General features: G+C 38.7%; 1 protein-coding gene across 15 annotated transcripts in view; it reads left to right on the top strand.

Moving 5' to 3' along the window:
- CCDC88A (coiled-coil domain containing 88A) overlaps window positions 1-20,533 on the top strand; it is a 64,107-nt gene that overhangs the window by 4,270 nt on the left and 39,304 nt on the right. For all 15 annotated transcript variants that reach the window (XM_065835279.2, XM_071805630.1, XM_071805631.1 and 12 more), the window contains 4 exons: window positions 13,096-13,204; window positions 14,830-14,899; window positions 19,316-19,374; window positions 19,932-20,015. In XM_065835279.2, the coding sequence (XP_065691351.2) occupies window positions 13,096-13,204; window positions 14,830-14,899; window positions 19,316-19,374; window positions 19,932-20,015 (322 nt within the window). The remainder of the gene's footprint in view (window positions 1-13,095; window positions 13,205-14,829; window positions 14,900-19,315; window positions 19,375-19,931; window positions 20,016-20,533) is intronic.

Here is a 20,533-nt window from a genome sequence, read left to right as displayed (position 1 = left end):
GAAGAGCTGTTCCTTTACTGGAGATGCTAAAGGCCAATTTTATTAGTATTTTTAGAAAATTATTTTTAATTAAGAAGAGTTCCAGTGTTATAATATTAAACTCCTAACTTGAGAGAATGTCTCTCATTTCCTGTTTAAATTTAGGTCCTGTTCTTCAAAAGTATTTGGTTACCTACCTTCTGCTGGGATCAGTCAGTATCTGATGCCTCTGGACAGAAACCCATCTGTCTTTCTCAATCTGAGCCTTTATCTTGGTGTTCTTTGATACAAAAAGGAGTCACGCTTCTTGGAGATAAATCAGAATGCAGGAGATCAACGCAGTGGTGTTCATGGCAGGGAGGTGGAGGAACATGCTGAGAATACTTCATACCTTTACTGGACCTCTATATTCTAATACTTCTAACGTATGGAGTGCTTATACACTTCAGTAAAATACATTGTGTATACTACTAAAAGAAATGGAAAAGTATAATTCAATGGATTAGTCACCTGTTGCACATCTAGGTGCCATTACAGTAAAGTAATACTTAGTTGTCTGAGAGATATTTTTCCAGAACCTAATGCCACTTTATTTTTTTTTGGTCAAAGTATTGTACTGTTTATATACTCTTATGATCCCAAAAGATGAAGATATTAATACAGAAACACTCATTTTCTGAGTGTTTTTCATTTTAATTTCTGATAGGTTTCTTCTCTGATATTTGTTAATTGAATTCCAATTGGATTGTGTAAGAAATGCTGGAAATCTTTTAATACAAACTGTGGTTCCTAAAACTCATTCCTGTGAATAAAAATGGACAGCTGCAAGTAGTTACAAGATTGGGACTTTTCATTATATTTAGCACCACCATTAATATTTGGTCAAGTAACAAAGACTTGAAACAGTATGCTAGTTTTAGTGGGTTTATTTTATTATGCTTTGTTTGTGGAAATGGATCTGTTTTAAAGGAACCATTGGCAAAATACTGTATGCAGAATTGGAAATGTACAGAACCAAACTCTGAAACTTGAGTTAATTTAATCCACTGTCTGGAGAACCTGTCTGCTTTCATAACTTTTGTCTTAATTGAATATGTTAATTGATACTATCTACATCAGTTGCTGCACCCAGGCGTGCTGAGAACTACTCCAAAAGGATAAAGCATTTTCTTGTTCTCCTGTTTTTCTCCCCGTTGCTGTTCTCCCACAGAAAAACCACTGCCTGGATCCACATGTGAGCATTTGACACCCTTAGAATTTTCCAGGTGGACGGGCTAACTGTTCCACCACTCTGGTGCTGTGTGCCCAGAATGTGTAGACTACTTCATTGACTCCTTTTTTGAGCTCTTAGTCTTTAGTTGTATGCTTTTTTTCCAAAGTGTTGAGCTTGCCAGCCCATACTTCTGGCCTGCTTATATCATTCCCTGAAAGCTGGACTCATGTCCAGTGGCTGAGCCAGCTGCCTGGCTCTGGGAAAGTGCAGGAGCAGGCGCTCCCCTCCAATTCACTCTTTCTGGTGAAGAGTATCTAATAGCGGGGCAGGGAAATGGAAAAAAGTTTTGGGGAAGATGAAATCAGTGAGTTCGGCAGTAAAAATATGAGCGTGTATTTTAGGGAAAAGTCAAATATTACTAAATCTGCACCTTCATCTCTTTCTTGCAGCGAATGGAATTGATTCACACTTTTCAGACGTGCTGTTGAGCTTCTGCAGGTGCAAGGTGGCACATGTCACTAGCTGAGAGCTGCTTCTCCTAAGAGTGCTTCTGCAGCTGTAGGGCCTAGGTTTTCCTTAAGAAAAGCTGAATTTAAAACACTTGGGTTTTTTGTAAAGAAGCAAATTATTTAATAAGTATTTCAGCAGAGTGTGCACCATGCTCAAGATTGTTGTAATTAAAACCTTTTGATTACAAAAAAATAAAAGTTCTTACGGTGTAATGATGATTAATTTTGGACTTGGCCATCTGCCTGCAGTGAGCGTTGAACTGGGCAAATGAAGTGGACATAGGCTGGTTCTTGGACTTCTGAGGTTCTATGGGGTTTGATAGCTAAAGGGAAGAAAGTGTGGATTGAACATGGAAGGCTTAAAGCGTTTGATCTTTGTCTCTGTTTTTCTAGGGCTTTTTATGCTTTTGTACCCTTTTCCACACTTGATGTCCACTTTCCTTCATCCTGTCTACTCTGATTCTGTGCAGTAAACTATTCTGTAGTTCACTCTGGGCTTTTGCAGTATTTTGAAGATTAGGAAGTCAATAAACAAATCTTCCTCTGCACGTCTACATCCATTTGTTCGCTTCTTTTCTGCATATACTATCTGGAGTATGTATCTTTGATTCTATTTCTTTTGGTAGTGTGCTACTTATCACATCCTTAGTCTAGACAAATAGCAGGGCCAGGGAATAAAAGCTGAGTTAAAAAATGTTTCTTAATACCTACAGAGGTGCTCTATTGAGTCTAGCTACCTGTTCCATAAATAGAAATCTTAGTTGAAAGATCTAAAATCAAAATGACTTGTTTCAGCACTGAAAATGTGCTGGCAAGGAAACAACATATATTCACTGTGGCAGGAAAGGTAAGGAAGAGTGTACTGCTTAGCTGTCTGCTCCTGTGACATGACTCAGGGCAGGCTGGCTTATATGTAGAGATCTCGGTACCACATTGAAGACGACGGGGCAGAGGTGCCCAAATGAGGTAAGGGGGAAGATGTTCTTTACCTGCCTCCCTGCCTTGTAAGAAAAGGCAATACACATCTCATTTCTGTCTAATTTTTATACCACAAAGGTTCAGAGGTTTAACTTAGCTATGAATATATCCTACGTGGACTGATCAGCTTGCATCTTTTGCTGGCAAGGCTGTATTTCTGCAGGTTTCGTGGCTGGTTTGGGGATCTCTGTGCCACAAAACTTTGCAAAGTATTGCTGTGGTCTGATTTTTTTTTTTTTTTTAATAAACTAATCTAGTTAACCAACAAATCGGTTGCTAAATCAAGCACATCTTAATTCTATGCTAAATTTGAGAAGCTTACTTCTAGATTTTCCTCATTTGTTTCTTCAGCGAAGAAGGAGCTTTTAAACTTTGTGTTCTTTCATGTGTTCCTCCTTCTTTTTCTCCAAACTAAATACCAGTTTGTTACCTATCTTGTCTTTCATACTGTAGCACTTTTCCTTATGTCATGATTATTTAGGGATCAAGACATTTTTCATAATGCTGCTTTGTTGGAGCACATGACCTTAGTGGTCAAAGATTATTTGGTAATAACTGTGTGGGAGTGTGTTTGTTTGCTTTGTTTTAGAGAGTCCTCTATTTATGCCTTAAGATGCTCCAAAGAAGCATGGTCTCTTAGGCAGTCGCTATTAACCAGTATCTACAAAATACATAGGAGTAGTTGATGTTAGGGTGTTGAACTGGAGCAAGGCTGCTGCTTGGCCTGGGCTTGCTTGGTGTGATTTCTCATTGGCTTACTCTAAGGAAAAAGCAAAAATTATCTTATGTTGTATTTTTGGTTCAGAAATCATAATGGATGAACTCTATATCCCTGGCTGTTGAGTGAATCTTTGTATTGCACACTTAGATATAATTAAAAAATTGTTTCCTTTTCTATAGTGATAGGAGATAGTCCACTTAGGTTTGTAGCAGAGTTGTAATTTATTTGAAGCTGCAGGGAAATATTTGCTCTAGTTTTTGTTTGTGTGGTATCTTTGTTTTTTTTAAATAAACCCTTGAGCAAAAAACGTCTGGTGTAATTTCCTGGTAGCTTGGGAATATAGTTGCTGTGTATTCAGAGTATTGTGTGTGCCGGTCAAAAATAAAATACGGTTACTAGTTGGGGTATGATAGAATGCAGAGAAATGTCATAACTAAAGTGCTGGTTTGCATCTTAGCAAGGATGTTAATATTAATGTTTTAAGATGAAAAGAATGCACTTATTTTACAGGCCCTTATATGTATGCTTATCTTGTAGCTGTGAGTAGTTAACAGGGGTACAGTCCATGTACTCTGTATTTATATATAAATCAGCAGGGGCTTGTACGTGTATTGATGTGCATACAGAATTTCCAACACTTGGTGTGCTGAAGCAATGGAGTTGCTCACGTGGGTGAAATTTTTACAAGAAATGTAACTTGTTTTCTTTGGCAATCCCTGTAGATCCAGGAGCCTTGCATTTGAATTTGTCTCGTTCTCTGCAATAATCTGTACAAAGGACTCAGGACTGGCACTCGGTAGTCTAAAAATTGGTACAGAAGAAGATGACATGTTTTATTGTTACTAATTTACTTATAGAAGCTTTATTGTACTTCAGAAGAAAGGCAAATTTGAGAGTCATAGTGTTCTAACCAAAAGTATTAATGGAAATCTGTGTGGCGGTATTTTTACAACTTAAAAGCTTTTTAGTGACTGAAACTGCAATATTCAGGTAGCTTTGGTGCCATCTCACTAGGCTGATTTCACATCAGCATTTCCTGGTGTTTTTTAGTGCTCAGTGTGCTGAGGTGGTTACCTAAGGTCAGACTGTTTTGAATCTTAAATATGAGCTAATTATTTTTGAGAATTTATAGCTTCAGCAAGGTTTTAAATAAAGAATAAAATGAGTGAACATTTTCCCAGGTTTTCTAAAGGACAAATTATTTTTGATGATGTTATGGTTATCAAATAAAGCAAAGTGTGTGCTGCTGTGGTGTTGGAAGTTGGTTAGACCAGAAGAGAAAAAATTGTAGATACAAATTTAATAATATATATTTTTTTTAAAAGAAGACTCTGTGAATGTGAATTGCATTTAAATCCTACAGAAATTATTTTCCCTTATATTAATGTTTTAAATATCTTAGGAAGCATGTTAGCTCCACAAGTATCATTTTGTAAGACCAACAAGTGTGTATTTGCTCGATTTCTGTACTGCTTGCTGCTTCCTATCTGGCAACTCTCTGGCCTATTCTGCTGCTAATTTAACTGTTTCTGAGGTTTCTTCCAAGTACAACCTGTGTGTTTGCAGGATGTTCTTTCCAAGGTAGACTGTAAAACCATGTTCTCACTTCATACCCTCTGGTATCAAGTGATGCTGCACCTTGTGGTGCAGATCCGGGAGTGCTTGCTTATGTAAAGCTAATCTGTTGTCACAGAATTACTGCCGGTGTAAATGTTTGCAGCGTTTTAACGGTCAGTTACATCGAGGTGTTGATCACAAAGTCACATAGTTTTCAGTTAGTCTGTTAATTAGTATTGGACTGAATAGATTTTAAAATTTGAACTCATTTGAAAAATGCAAAAGTTGGCGCTGAGAAGGAGAATAATACACAGTGCTTAAAGGAAAAAGCAAAACTTCAGGATTCGTTATTTTTGGTACTTTGTTTCTGTGGTATGTCCATCTCCTTTCTTGCTTGTTCTTTGTAGACTTAATGCTCTTGCATCCTGTGCTGCCTTTTTGTTTTAGTTTAAGTTGGAAAGTAGTATAGTGCAAGTGGTACAGCCGTCTAATTCTGCCTGTTGAAACACTATATGCTCCTGGGCCTCGTGCAATTCAAACCAACAAAACCACCAAACAACAATAAAAACAAAACAAGACAAACCAGAAGACGAAGACCCTTATCGGATATTTAGATTTGTTGAAGTAGTAAAGTATGTTTTCAGACTTTCTGGTTCTCATCTGTTTGCTCAAAAACAGTTTTCTTTGTCAAGTTGTTTTGCCTAGGAATTCTCAATTATTTAATAAGCAGGAGTGTTTGTTTTGTGTGTGAAGCATTCTGTGATGCTCTGGATCCTATAGATTTTCTTTTCTGCCAGTGACAGTGTTTAATTGGGTGGAAGGCCCCTTACCTTTTGCCAGCTGTGGAGCAGAGGCTGCTCCATGTTCTCATGGATTGTTGGGGGGGCTCCCCCGGGTTACTCGGTGCAGTGAATAGTGATTCGGTATTTCCAGTCTTTGGCCAAAAACTTTTTATTTGACACAGTACCTTTCATTGTGAAAGGAAAAAGAGTACATCTGACAGTCAAGGTGGAAGAGTAGAAAAGTAGTTTCGTATTATGTGATGATAAAGACAGCTGTTGCTCTGTAAGCTTGGAAGTTAGGAATTTTGGGGGTGTTAATTCAGTGATACAAGTGTGTGCTTAGTAGATGACAGGTGAACTGGTTTATTTCCTCTCTTTCTTTCTCCTGCCTTTCACTCACCTGCATGCATCTTCCCTATTGCTAGTAAGGAAAAGAGGACAAACCAGACATCTACGCTGTTCTGGTCTCTGCCTTTTTAAAACCTGGGGAGGGAGAAGTTAAATATCAGTCACCAGACTTCTTGAATGTGCCATGATTTTGTCTGGCTGTTGGCTCATTCACATGTGACAGCTGTGAGGGGGTGTCTGTTCGTGCAAATAACACCAGGAGCGGTGGGACCACCCAGCAGAGCAGTTGCTGGTCCGAGCAGCCCCGAGGTCGGGAGACGCAGCAGGTTGGTATTGACGGAGGAGGGAGAGACGGGGTTACGCGGCACAAAAGGCTTGTGGCACTGCTTCCGATACAGCTATTCTGGCACATGTCAGCCATGAGTAATTGGGCTGTGAGCACCAACAAGAGAGCTTAAGCGCTGTGCACCTCCCCTGTGAGCAGCTCAGCCTGGCTGGATGCAGAGCTGAGGCAGGCAGTGGGAAAGCTGTCTGCAAATGCTCGGTGTCTACTCGGCTGTTCTTTGTGGTGTTCTTGTGATCCCCACCAGCCAGCTGATTTGTCATAGGCCACTTGGTGGTGTTTTTTGTAAGCAGGCATAGAGCTTCAGTCTCCTAATAGTTCATGATGTTGGACATAATCCTAGAGCATGTGGTTTTGTGCAAGGGACAGAAAGCTTACGAAGTTAGACTGACTTCTAAAACTCATGTCAGCATAAGGCAAAAAACTTTTGATACAACTGTTGAGATCTGGGCACATCTAGTCAGTCTTTACTGAGTGCCGGGTTAGCAAAGTGTCCTTAGATTGAGATATTAATATGCACCTTATTTTACGGTAGAAGATATCTCAGCATTTTTAATGATACCTTTAGATGTTTGAGCAGATGTTCACGTAGTTCTGTGGACATTTTGACTGTGCATTGATTGCTGCTTGAACAGTATTGTCTCGAAGGCAAAAATACAGGTGTTTCACAAGGAAGAGGTAGATTGTCATAAATGCCCACTAAAAAGGCACAGAAGAGCGATTGGTATAAATCACGTTTGGTTGCTCAGTGCAGGTGAGGCTTAGAGCATCCTTTTCCTGGATCCTGTGGAAGCACACAAAGGTACAGTGGCTAGCAGGATTCAAAACTGAACACTTGTGCAACTCTAGAGTGGACATCCCTTGTGTCTTTGGCGAGTCAGACTGTGGTTCTCCAGTTGTGACAGTCGTGTGCACGTTGTGGAGCATCACTGGGCCATCGCATCATTCAACATCGTCAATGCATTGCCGCCTCAGGGCTTGCTGCGTGGCTTGCATGATGCTCTTCAAGAGGTGGAAGGATTTTATTGCCTTCTATTTTTCAGATAAGAACGTGCCGAGTTCGTTCTTTGCACGCTTCAACCGTGGATAGTCTGTATTGTGAATTAGTCTTTAGAGAAGTCATACATTTAAATCTGTTTCTATCAACACAGGAAGCCTGATGAACATGTGCCAGAGATAGAGAAAAGGAACTACATTTATCTTCTTAATCTTTTTAATAGGTTTAGCGTGGAAACACGCTTTGGCAGCAGAAAATGTTCGTACTGATAGATGCAGGAGGAGTTTGAAGTATGCCGTCTTGTACCAGCATTTCTAGAGTGCATGATCACCAGGTTCAGATATTGACAATATTGCACTTCAGAATTTGCCCCATTTGATGCTGTAACTCGATTGTAAAGACTGATCAAACAGCACGCTGGGGAAGGCCAAGGATCCTTTTGTCCAGTATGCAGAGGTGCTTTTGATAATTTAATTGCCTCAGTGTACTGCTCTGTCTGGTGTTGCTTCAAGTATTTAAAGCAAATTGGAGATTATCAGTTATTCTCCAGGGAAAGTCCTGATTTTATTTTAACTTCCACAGTAAAAGGACACTGCTGTATCAAATTTCTTTGTAAAACCCATTTTGTACACGTTTATTTTCTTGTTAACAGTAAATAATTGCAATGCTGCTTTATTATTTGAAATCTATCCAAAAAATTCTCATACCAGTAATTATTGGAATATTTGGCAAAGAGCAAGAGTGAACCTCAGTATTCCAATTATAGGGACTTCACAAAAAATATAACTTTATTGGGCAGGCAGCATTTCTATGTAAATGTGAATACCGTGCTACTGTAAGCTAAACCAGAGTAACAGTCAATATTTGTCATCCTTGGAGCTGTACACTTGCGTAGGATTTTTTCAGAAGTGCTTGTTTCAGCATTTCAGTGTACTTAACAAATACATTAGAACAATGATACATTTCGAATGAGGGTGCGTTATAATACTAGACTTAATGATTAAGTGCCATCAAGGAACAGATGGCAAGAGAGGACACAACTGGTTTGCAGTCTGCATAGATTTAAGCATGAAGCCATTAAGATATCACATTCCCGTTTCTGATAGATTTTGGTCAATGAAAAATTAAAGACACATAATCCCTGATTATTTGAGGTCTCAATCTGTAATTCACGACACTGGTAGTGTTTCAAAATTAAGAAGTTTTCGCTGTAATCAGTAGTTTTAAACTAAGGCATTATTGGGATAGATGCTCTTGTCTGTTTTTATGGCTATTGAAATTAATGTATCTTGTCATAAGTAGGTTGCTCTTAAATGCAAAATCGCTCAAGGGTATCTTTTACTGCTCTGCTTCCTATTGACTTAGCGCAGATTTGCCCTATTTTGCCAGGCTATTCGCCACTGAAGCAGTTCAGTAGCTCCACCTAATAAAAGGAGCAATTCAGAGTTCAGAGCCTGTATTGCCTTCAAAATGTTTCTAGTGTAACCAGCACAGTAGCCACTGGAATCTTCTGTTTTAAAAAAACTGTTCTTTAAAGCTCCCTTTTACAAAGGTCTAGTTTAGAACTGGTTCATTTTCAACATTATTTCATTTGCATCTTGTTGAATTGCCAGCAGCATGTACCAGTTTATTTCAGTGGTATTGGACCAAACATATTCTAATGAGCAGAATTGTTTAGTATTAATAAAAATGTAATTATTACAAAAATTTCTTGGTCATAAAAATTGAACAATTCAACATATGGATACAAGTAATGTATTAAAATCTGTAATAAATTGGTTGCCAAAAAATGTAAACTAATTTCAAGATCTGTGCTCTTGAAAGCAACACAGATATTTGGCAGTTTTAGTTTAGAATTTTATCCGTCTGTATGAAAAATGGTTGCAGATTATATTTCATTAGTTTTTTTCTGATAGTTATTTCAAAATGCTTTAGAAGAAAATCAGCATGTCTATTAGTAGAGTGGACCAATCTGACAAATACAATTATACAAACAACATAGAATGGAAAATGTGTCACTAACATCAGGCTGTGTTAGCTCCTCTTTGAGAGGAGCAAGTTAAGACATCAGTATTTAGGAAGATGGACTATATTGACTAAATAAAGGTTATTTCAAATGGTGTTTTGTGGATTAAAGAGGCCGCTGAGCTTCAAAGCTCAAGGCTTGGAGGGAATGAGTTACCAGTATTGGGAATGAAGGTGTGTTTGTTTTTGGAAACCATGGCTCTCCTGCGGAAGGACCTAATGGTCGTTTATGGTGCGAGCAGTGAGCTGGCAGGCCTGGTCTTGGCTCTTCAATGCACTTTGCCAGTCAAAGCCCACAGTTCAAGCATAGTCTGAAAACTAGAAATCAGTGACCGAAGATGAGGGAACGCTGGTAGATACAAACACTGAAGGATTCTTCTACCAAGCGGCCTCTAATTTAGAAGTTTCAGTCATTTAGATGTTCTGGGTCATTTCTATAGGTAGCCTATTAGTATTCTGTGTTTACACAGTATACTCATTTAATGACGTAGTGTGGTTAGAAACATTTAAATTGCCATAGTGCAGAGGTAAGTCCTGTTTGTACTGGAAGGTATTCAGAGCAGGATTTCACTCCAGGAAGAGTTAGAATCCATTTCTTATCAGTAAAAGTCATCCTGGTCATTGCTAACGTGTTGATTGGGAGCGCCGAAGACAGCCTACCTCCCTCCTCTGAAGAATAATGACCCAATACGACAACCTTTACCAAAAAGTGACGAAATCAAAGAAATACAACTTCCTACTAGTAAGAGTGAGTTATTGAGGGTACATGTTTAATTGTATTAAAAATGATTTGTGGAGACTAGTAGTGATAGTACTGATGTGGAAGTAACTTAATTTTGTCAAGCCTCAAGACCGAGAAGTTAAACTTCTTGTTACCCTTCTTGTTACCTGTAGCCATAGTCTTCAGGAAAAAAACTAAGATTATAGAAATAAATGTATTCTGTGCGCTTGTTGTCCCGAGCCTGACATTTTAAATTGTTGATATTTCTGCACTAGCAGAGGCTCCTGTAACTGGGCTATTTTTTCCAGTTCCAGAGCACACATGGGGCTTTCCCAGCAAAATTCACAACCTCACTGAACTGTTGCCTGCAACTTATGCCAAAAAACCCAACAAAACCCAAAACCAAACACAAACAAGCAGTTGAATGCTTTCTGTTTTGAGTTACAGGAGTGAATCACTTTGACCCAAACCATCATAAAGCCTGGAAGTTCCATAAAATGTACGGAATATGTGTCAGCCATTCATTTGGTCTAGATAGATGAAGATATTCACCACATTAAAATAATTATTATGTATATGTGAATTATTGTAAGAATTTTTATCTATTATATATATGGGGAGCGGGATACCTGGGGTGAATTGGTGGAAATAAAGGAATGTTACTTTACTTTCAACATTAGTGTACATTACAATTAAAAAAGTCTTTTATACCTGTCGGTGTTAAGCTTGACACAAGACTAATAGAATAGAATTTCTCATTATCTTTGTTAATGCATAATTTGGCAGAGTTGCTCCATACGCTGTTGGATTTCTAAGAATTAAGGTGGAAAAAATTAAGCAAGAATGATTTGCTGTAGCTCTGTTGACAAAGTATCTGCTAAAGCGTTCTAAAAATGCTCAGTTAGTATCTGGTAGTGCATTATTTGAGAGATGTGAATTATTTGTGCTGTAAGCAGACGTGCTGGTAGTTGGGATTGAAGTCCAGGAATGGGTATAATGACACCCTAAGGTTCCTGATCTTGCCCAGATGTTCTGACTTCTCATTTCAAAAATGGATATTAATCTAATCAAATAAAACACAAAGCACGTGTGGTGCTTCTCTGATTTATGCGAGTCCCAGTAGTGAAATATTGTACTGCAAAACATGAGGTGACGGTGATGGGGAACTAGGAACTTGTGTCCCAAGAAATCTTGGGCTGTAATTGCCCTTTTTGTTCTTCTTTTCCCTCTTGCACACAGATCTTTGGCATTCTTTCTGCTGTTGGTCAGGAATTTGTTGTTTGTGTTCATTTCCCATTTATTTTATTAGGGTAGTAACAATTTGTCTTAGAAGCCTGTCAAGATTTATGTTTATGTACCATTGTGAAGACATAGTGCTGCTTTTTGTTGTTACAAGATCTGTCTAAATTCCTAGTACAACTTTGGAAATGATAAGGTGTAAAGCCTGAGCTTCTATGACATTTGTGTTTGGAATTGTTGTGGTTGCACACTGGTTTTGGTGTTGATACGAAAATAAGAGCTGTTCCGATATCCAGGAAGCTCCAGTGCTGTGTTTTGGGTGCTCCAAAGGGAGAGTCATCCACAACGTGCGGATGTAGAAACGCTGCTGAAGAGGATGAAAAAGCCTCGAGATAATCCCATAGTCATTAAGATTAAAGATGAAGATTAAGGGCCCAAATCGGCCTTTTGTAGATATGAACGTAGAAATAGGAGACTTCAGCTGATCTCTGCATGCCAGCAGGTCAGCAGGATTTATCCTGGATTTTCGCTTCTGATTTTAACAAACGTGAATGAATGAAGTCTGGAAGGGAGTACAGTTCTGCACAGCTGCAAAGCAGAAGCAGTTCGAGCCCATTTAGTTCCTTTTGCAGCTACAGGTTGGCTGAATTAGTAAATCCAAGGTAACATCTCAGTCCACTACAATATTCAGGTCATTTTTGAGTGTAATCCTTCGCCTGTGTTGAATTCTGGCGTGCAACTATATCAAGTATCTTTGTAAAAGCTGCCAAACTTCACATGGGCTGTCTCATGAATTCTGTGAGCCTCTGACAGGCTATTGTGGGAGGGTTGCATTGGTTCTGCATTCTTTCCCTTGAAAAATCACAATGAATGGTTGTCACGCTGTCTTGTATGCAGTTAATAACGTGTTATGTTACGAGGTATTGAAAAAGGGTGACTCATCTGCATTTCCTCAGATCCTTCCTACTTTGTGAAGGAAAAAGGGATTGGTTTCCTCTCTGGAGCCAATGTAATCCAGACAAAAATCTGGTAGTACATGAGAGTACATGACAAAAACTCCCACTAATAATCTCTTCGTTGACAAACGTCATCTGTAAATAAATTAAAAATAATTTCCTGTGTGTTAGCATGATGGATTTCCTATTCCTCATTGTTCGAAAAGTTACATTCTGGATTTGTGCCTCGTGATAAACCAGCATCCTATAGTTTTTGAGTATATAGACGCTGGTTAATGTAGCCACCCTACATTCTGCTCTTTGTAACAATGTGCATCAGTGAGAAGGGTTCCTGGTGTCTCAGTGTGTGCTGGAATATTTAGGTTATAGCTGTGCTCTGCGTTCTGTATCGTGTCAGGGATGGGGCTGCTGGGGGGAAGCACGGAACCGCAGAAACTTGCTCATTATATTGATTCTCCAGTAATTGTGATGGGTGCTCCCTGTTACATGCTGTGTTAATAGGCAAAAAGGGTGCTAATCTGACTGGCTGTGTCACAGACAGATGTTTCAACTTATTTATTTCTGCCTTTGGCAGTCACTTCCACAACTCCTTATTTGCTTGTGGAGGGAGAAAAAAGGCGTGATAACCAAGACAAGAGGTTGTTGTGCTGGCACATTAACAGTGTCGTTTGTTATACAGAAAGATTAATGTTCAGTGCGTTTAATTTATTCTTTTTTTTTTTTTCAGTAATCCAAAATCCGCTAATCAGAGGATAAACAAAAAAGTCAACAATGATGCATCATTAAGGATTCAAAATTTGTCTATTTTGGTGAAACAAATAAAAACTTACTATCAGGTCAGTAGTTGTTTCTTATATTATGTTTTGCCTAGAATTGTTTCTAAGTGTTCTTTTATATCAGAGCGGTTACACCAAGCTCGCTCCTGAGGTTAACAGCATCTGACAGAAGAGGTGGTGGACAGCTCTGAAAAGGTGGACGTGGTGTAAGAAAAAAGGTGATAATGTCACTAATCCATAGAGGACACATTTCCTGGCTACCTCTGCTTGTACTCTGCTTCACAGTAAGAAAAGCTTTAGAATAGCATCATGAAATTATTAAAGCTATTATTTAAAAACCAAACCCACGAAACCACCAAGCCCCCAATTTTTCAAGTATGTGATTGTCTTTTGTAGTAGCTATAAATACTCATTACATTATTTATATTTTATCTGTGCTTTATTAATTTAAAAATTCCTGTGGTGCACTTTCTATTTTAATTTTTAATTCATTTTAATAAAATTTTTATTTTTTAAAATTCTGTTTGAAAATGAACTTTGTCAATATCTTAGAAGTACAAGAGTTATGGTTGCTTGAAATTCATTATATTTGCATAGATCAAAGGTATTTTCTGCCTCCTTATCGTTTGTCTTTAGCATGTGCAATGAGAGTACCTGTTTTTCAATCTATTATTGATCAGTTTGATGTATTTATTTATGTCCCGTATTAGCTGGTGGAAACTTTCAAGCACAGCTATAGCTAAGAATTTCCACAGGTGGTTTTCAAGTAATGTTGTCATTTTTCAAATTTGACATAACTTTAGTTAACTTAAGTTCTTAGCTCACAATATGACACATGTGCCTTTGGGACGTAAAGCGGTGATGGTCTGGAATATGTTGCTTTAGAGTGTGAACGTTTTCTGTATTAATGGATCCAACACTGAGGAGAAACAAAAAGCCGGACTGCAGAGCTGCCCGCATGGCGTCTGCTGGGAATAACATCTGGGAAAGGAGGGAGATGATTCTGCTCGGCAGAATTAGGCTCTGTCTAGACTGGGGATTTGACCTGATTACAGCCCTCAGTGCCCGCCAGAACCGTCCATTGATACCATCTATAGGATGGACGGACAGACAAAGCTGCTGCTTGAGGCCGGGGGACTGACCAACTCCAGCTCCGCCTCATCATGCAAATGGGGTTTTGTACCTTTGTATTCAGGATTGTACCAGCACAACTACAGCAAAAACCTGTAATTTTCACATCCATGTTTTGGCAAGACCACCAGAGACTGTGGACATGAACTAGAGGAAATCGATCTTTTGTGGTAGAAACGCAACTTCGAGCAAATGAAATAAGCATCTCTCAATAAGCTAGTCAGAGAAACATGAACACTCATAATTGAACAGTTTTGCTGCATTCTGAGACACAGGATCTAGTTGGCTTAAGATCCATTGCCACGAGAGGATTTTACTATGGTGACATGGTCTGGCAAACCAATAAAACGAGGCTTTAGTAGAAGTAATTCATACTTGTAAGATTTTTTTTAATTATTATCCAAATAATTAAGTATTGAACATGTATATATTGAGACTTGACAATTTTTAAGCTGCTGATGTGATCCTGATTTCTTTTTGGTGGTGGTTAGTATTTGATGTTTGCTTTGGTTCAATTCATATGATTTAAATAATATTTTAATTGACTTTTATAGGAGAATTTGCAGCAGTTGATCATGATGTCTTTGCCAAATGTGTTAATAATCGGCAAAAATCCTTTTTCTGGTAAGTTTATTTTTAACTAAGATGGAAATTTACATTGGTGTAATAATCTGTATTATTTCACTGGAAATATAATTCATATAGGATTGAGCCTTTCAACAGAAGATTGTGTAAATACTTCTGGCAAGTAAGTGGTTTCATAATCATGAATAACAGTTTTTTTCGTTTGCACCAAAGGTCCACACTTCACAAGAACGTGTTGTGTCCAACCTCAGCGTTGGCTCTTGTTGGGCTTTTTGCTGAAACGAAGCACATTTCCCAGCAACCAGTAAGACACTGGTACAACAAAATATAAGCTTCATGTATTCCCAGCTACTGTGCTTTCAACTTTCACTACCTAAGCCACCCCTGAGAAAATTGGCAGTTCAGTGCATCTCACTCGATCCAGCTCCTAATCCGTGTTTTTCCTTCCCCAAACTCTCCTGCTTCTCTCGCATCATTACCTGAAAAATATTGCAATTACCTTGGTGCTTTCTCCCTGAACTGATACTGTCTTCTCCATGCTCCCACCTTCTCTACTTCCAGCTCTGAGAGTTGCAATTTTCAGACCAAGAACATTAGCCCGTGTGGACCCAGCTGAGTACCCACAGCCGCTCGGGGATCTCTGCAGCGTGCTCTCAATCCCAGGAGCAGGGAGCAGCCACACCTGGCCTGCACGGAGCCACTGGGGACTGGGCACACTTTATTAACTTGGCTCTAATGTGTCCCGGGTGTTCTCCTTCTGATGTTGTAGCGCCTCAGCAGAGAGGTTAGGAACTCCTCTAACAGGCTGTGTAGCTTCCCCTGGCTTTTCTCATTTATTTAAGATGTCTCCTATGCCATGCTTCCGTGTACGTGAGACAAGATTTTTCTCATACGCAAGAAGGATCATCTGTGTTACCTTGCTTTTCAATTTCAGGGTTCATAATGTTGATACTTGCCATATCCCATCTGCATATATCGCATTTCTGTAGGTATATTGATATTTTTTTTTAATTTATATTTTCTGCTTTTGAATATTGCTGCTTTTGCTTCTGAGGTCACAGCCTTTTAAGTTTTTCTATGTGCAGATGCTGTAATCTATCATACGCACCAAGATGTGTGAATGTGGTCTCTTTTCCAAAAGAGTAGAATCCATTGTGCTTTTATATTTTGATGCCAGACTTTCTTGAGGTTTTTGAAATGCTCCATGGATTTGCCTAGAGACCAGACTTAGAGGAAAAACAGAATAACAAAAAAGGCAGGTTGTAGTACTGGTTGTGTAGTGACTTCTTTAGAAATTCCCTTCAAGATACTGAGACGAAATATATCTTAACAATATTGTGTAGTATAAGATGAAATGTTATTTCAAATGCACTGTGGAAACCCAAGATAATTTCGTGTTGAGTTGTATACACAAAGCCCTGTGCTTTAGTGGTCAATAAGAAAGCTGCTTCCTGTTCCGGGACCTCAGCTCAGGCTGTGGAGCTTTTGTGGTCTGGCAAGCGGAACCTCTGGTGGCGTTTGCGTTGTTCTCCTCTGGGGGTGTTATTGGATTTGTGTGAGAAAATACAGATCTTACTGTAGCATAGCCCCTATTAAAAAAAATTGTGATGTGCAACAATATTCTTGAAGACGTTTCAGATTCCCGCTTGAGTTCACCATAGAGTTTGATCCGAATCAGAAGACACAGCTGTTCTTGTGGTTCCATCCAGAACCTTTCCTCTTGGGAAGTTACGACTGCTCTTGCTGTGTCGACTTGAAGAGGAACTCATCTCTATCAGGACTTTTTTTTCCTTTGGTGTGCAAGTGTGGTGAAATCAAACCTTGGTGACCTTTAGAGAGACTTGTTATGCAAGTCTGGTTGCACCAAGACAAGCCCCTGTAGTACAAGTTGATTATCTGATCAAGCAATTAGGATTTGGTTCACTAAAGCTTAGGCTGTAGCTGTGATTTTTTTCACAGGAACGTCTCCCACTTTTTCCCCTTTGCACTCCTTTGTGCTTAAGAACTCAGTAGAGAAATACCAGAAGACAACAAATCACAGCAGGCAAGGGCAGATAAGGTCTCAGGAAGAGAACCGTGTTTGACTGTATCAGAGGCAGTTGGCTAATCAAGGAAAATGCAGATAGAGCGCTGGATTTGAGCTTTGGTAAAAAAGGGGTCATCAGACTTTATCAAGAAACATTACAGTGGAGCTGATTGGCAGGAAGCCAGTTGGAGGAGAAAGCTGGGGAAGAGCTACAGGCTGTGATTGTGAATGCTCAGTTAAATTACAGGGGAAAAGGAAAAAGGAGATAATGATGAGGCACATATTCTTGAACGGGGGAAGAGGCAAGATTAAAACCAGTTCATATTTCTGAGGGTGGAGGCTACAGAGATCTGACAGCCAGGGGTAAGGGGGCGTGTGGGTAAGATCAGAGGATGGGTGTGGGTTGGGGTAGAGACAAAGCTCAAGCAGCAGGTTGGGGGTGTGGAAGAGAATGATCTGTTTCTGTATGGGTGATATGGAAAAAGGAAGAAAAGCCTACCAGCTGGTTGGTCACAGTGGGAAGCGGCAGGATTTTGCCATGTTCCTTCAGGGAATGTGTTGGAGAGACACAGACACCATATTCAGATTGGCTTTGAAGAGCCAGGCAGGAGATGCTGAAGCTGTGTGCAAATGAGCATCCCAAGAGGAGTTCACGGCTTGCTTTAAAATAAAAAAGTGATGAATTAATTGGGATAAATGAATGTAGGATATGTGATACTGGGATGGATTCCTTCAGTTATATTCTGGTTAACCTTTATTGATTAAGACAGGCAGCCAGGTGGAATTCCTCTTGTGCAGCTGAAGTAGCTGCTTCTGGTGAAACATCTTCATTGGCAGTTTCTGTCTCTATGTAAAAGACTTCACAGCTCAAGTCTTTGAGCTACAAATCTGTATAAATGATTAAAAATCTCCCATTTGAGTTCATGTTTTCCGCAATGAATCTACCTGACAAACCCCTTTTGAAAAATGGAAACGTTACATGTTCATTGGGATTATACATATCTCTGTCTGAGTCAATGTTAAAAAAAGGCTCTTTACTTAATATTCTGATGTACAGAGACCTCCTAAAGCCATGGGGAGGGCTTGACTCTGCTGAACGCTAGTAAAAATCAGTAAGAATTATGTAACCTTTCAGGTTTTTTGCTGATTTCTTTTTCATTTGCTCTTTTGATCAAGATTATCTCACATCTGCAGCTTTTTGAGAAGGATTTTGCATTTGCCTCCCTTACAAAATACTGTAGTGGATCAAATCAAAGGACAATTTTCAGGTTCCTGTGAGTGGTTATATCTTTCTTATGTGAGGTTTCATCCAAAATAAGCCGACTTGCCCAATGGAAATGCAGACTCGTTTCAGAAGGAAAGTTCTGGCTGGATTTTCTTTTAGATGCTTGTAATCATCCTGTGATCATTGGAGGTTGTCTGTGATTACCCGGTCATTTAGACAAAGGGCCTTGAGTAAGTTAGGCCAGTCTCAGGAAGGCCTGCGCCTACCTGAGCACCCGCTGGCCACGCTGTGGAGGTTTTGGACTGAGACTGTGTTGGTGATGGCAGAGCACAAGTTTGCAGAATAAAGGTCAGATTTCTCACCAGCGTTATTATTTTTGATAGCATAGCTTTTGTCTGGTTCACTAACAATGAAATAAACCATTGGCTGAAATCCAAAGTATATTGCAGAAAGGACGCTATTAGGACCCTTTCATTCCTACAGAGCTCGGTGGATAGCGTTTTCTGTTGCAGTAAAGCAAAATTGTGTATGACCATTTAGAGTTTCATTCCAACTAACATCAGCTATTTTCCCATCCTTCAAGTGTTTGCTTCTGGCATTTATACTCTAGATGTAGCATATATTTAGTAGCAGGATGAGGATGTTTTGAATGTAAAGAGTAAGATACATCTTTATTTATCTGTAAACAGAGTTCTTTAACTTAATCTTCTTTAGGAGATTAAGAGGCCTAGGGCCAGATTTGGATATTCATTTTGGTTTTTAGACGCGCGGATGAATATCTAATCTAGTTTTATTAAATAATTTAAAGGAACTTGTCACCTAAAACTTGTCACCTAAAAGCTTGGAGGTGGCAAATAATTTCAGCATTTTTGTAAATATCTTGAGATACTTGATATTACACTTGAAAACTCGATTGTAGGTCCTCAAAGCTCTTGAAAATGTCACTTATAAGTTTTGCTTTACGAGGGGCTGAAATGGTATTTTTTTCAATAGAAACTATTACGGATATTGAACTACGTGTTAATGCTGAAAGTTCAAAGGACTAAGTTGGAAGATGGGCGTTTTTCATCTTTTGTTTTCTAAACTACGTTAACATAAATGACATGAAAGCAATGAGAGAACCTGCTGTTTTCTGTGGGGTAGGGGAAGAAACTCCAATGAGCATTTGACACCTACCGTTATTTTGTTCTTGTTTTCTTCTTAGAGCCAGGTACTGAAGAAATTAAAAAACTCCTCCTGCTTTTACTTGGTTGTGCGGTTCAGGTAGGTTTCATATACATTGATATGTGTATGAAAAGGTTTAAGTGCTACCCATCTCTTTTCTTACTGTTTTAATAGCTGAGGTGGTATATGACTTGGACCTTCCTTCCTCTTGTGGTTCTATTGCATTCCTTGAAAATCTGGATATTCCCACAGTTAAAATGGCTGGAATTTTACACCTCTCACATTTTATTGTATGAATATAGCAAGCTGTGTATGTAGGATTTCTAATATTTTATATACTGTAATATTGTTAATTCACCTGATGGTGTAATGAAAGGACGAAAATGATAAAGTACCGAAGAATTATGTTCTTATCTTCCCCCTTTTCAGTAGCCATTTTATCTTGATCGTTTTATTTATGTTGGAAGATATAATTGCTGCAACATGACATAAACCAAGTGTTTATTGGTCAACGCGATTATGGATAATAATTCAGCAATATGATCATTATGATTTCAGATTTAACCTTTTTAACTCTTAAAAATACAAAGGAAGGATGAGAATACTTGCAATTTTTTATATACATATGTATATAAAATAGATATCTTTATTTTTAGTGTCAGAAAAAAGAAGAATTTATAGAAAGAATCCAAGGTCTGGATTTCGATACAAGAGCAGCTGTTGCAGCCCATATTCAAGAGGTACGTAGTTATTTTTTGGCAGTGGAATATTGTATTGTAAGGAGATGAATTGTATTTGTTCAAAAGCAAGTAAAGCAAATACATGATTTGTGTATCTATTGTTTTTTAGTAAGAAAAAAATGCCGTCATTTTTTGACTTGATTCACAAAAAGATTTCATGATCGAGCTCTTTTGGGTTACGTTGTTGAAACAGTACCGGGGGCAAGTGTGTTGCTCCAAGAATGTCTTAGAGTTACAGCAAACTTAGTGCATTTTCCTATGCAAATTCGTATATAAAATGTAATTCAAATCCCATGTGTTTGATACATAATGTATATTCTGTCAGAGTTATCTTTTGCTTTTTATTTTGCCAGAGGTACAAGGTACTACTTTAAGGTAGATAAGGAACTATTCCATAACATACAATTTATTCTCTTTTATATGTTTTTTCGTACCTTGTCTTGAGAATTTAACCTGTAGGGTTTCAGCTTTATTCTCTTGTGCTTCCTTTCTACTCTTATAATTTAAAGAGGATGTTT

Source organism: Patagioenas fasciata, chromosome 3, assembly GCF_037038585.1.
Source record: "Patagioenas fasciata isolate bPatFas1 chromosome 3, bPatFas1.hap1, whole genome shotgun sequence".
Classification (NCBI taxonomy): domain Eukaryota; kingdom Metazoa; phylum Chordata; class Aves; order Columbiformes; family Columbidae; genus Patagioenas; species Patagioenas fasciata.
Note: the sequence above shows the minus strand (reverse complement) of the source record. Positions and strands in the feature narration are given on the sequence as shown.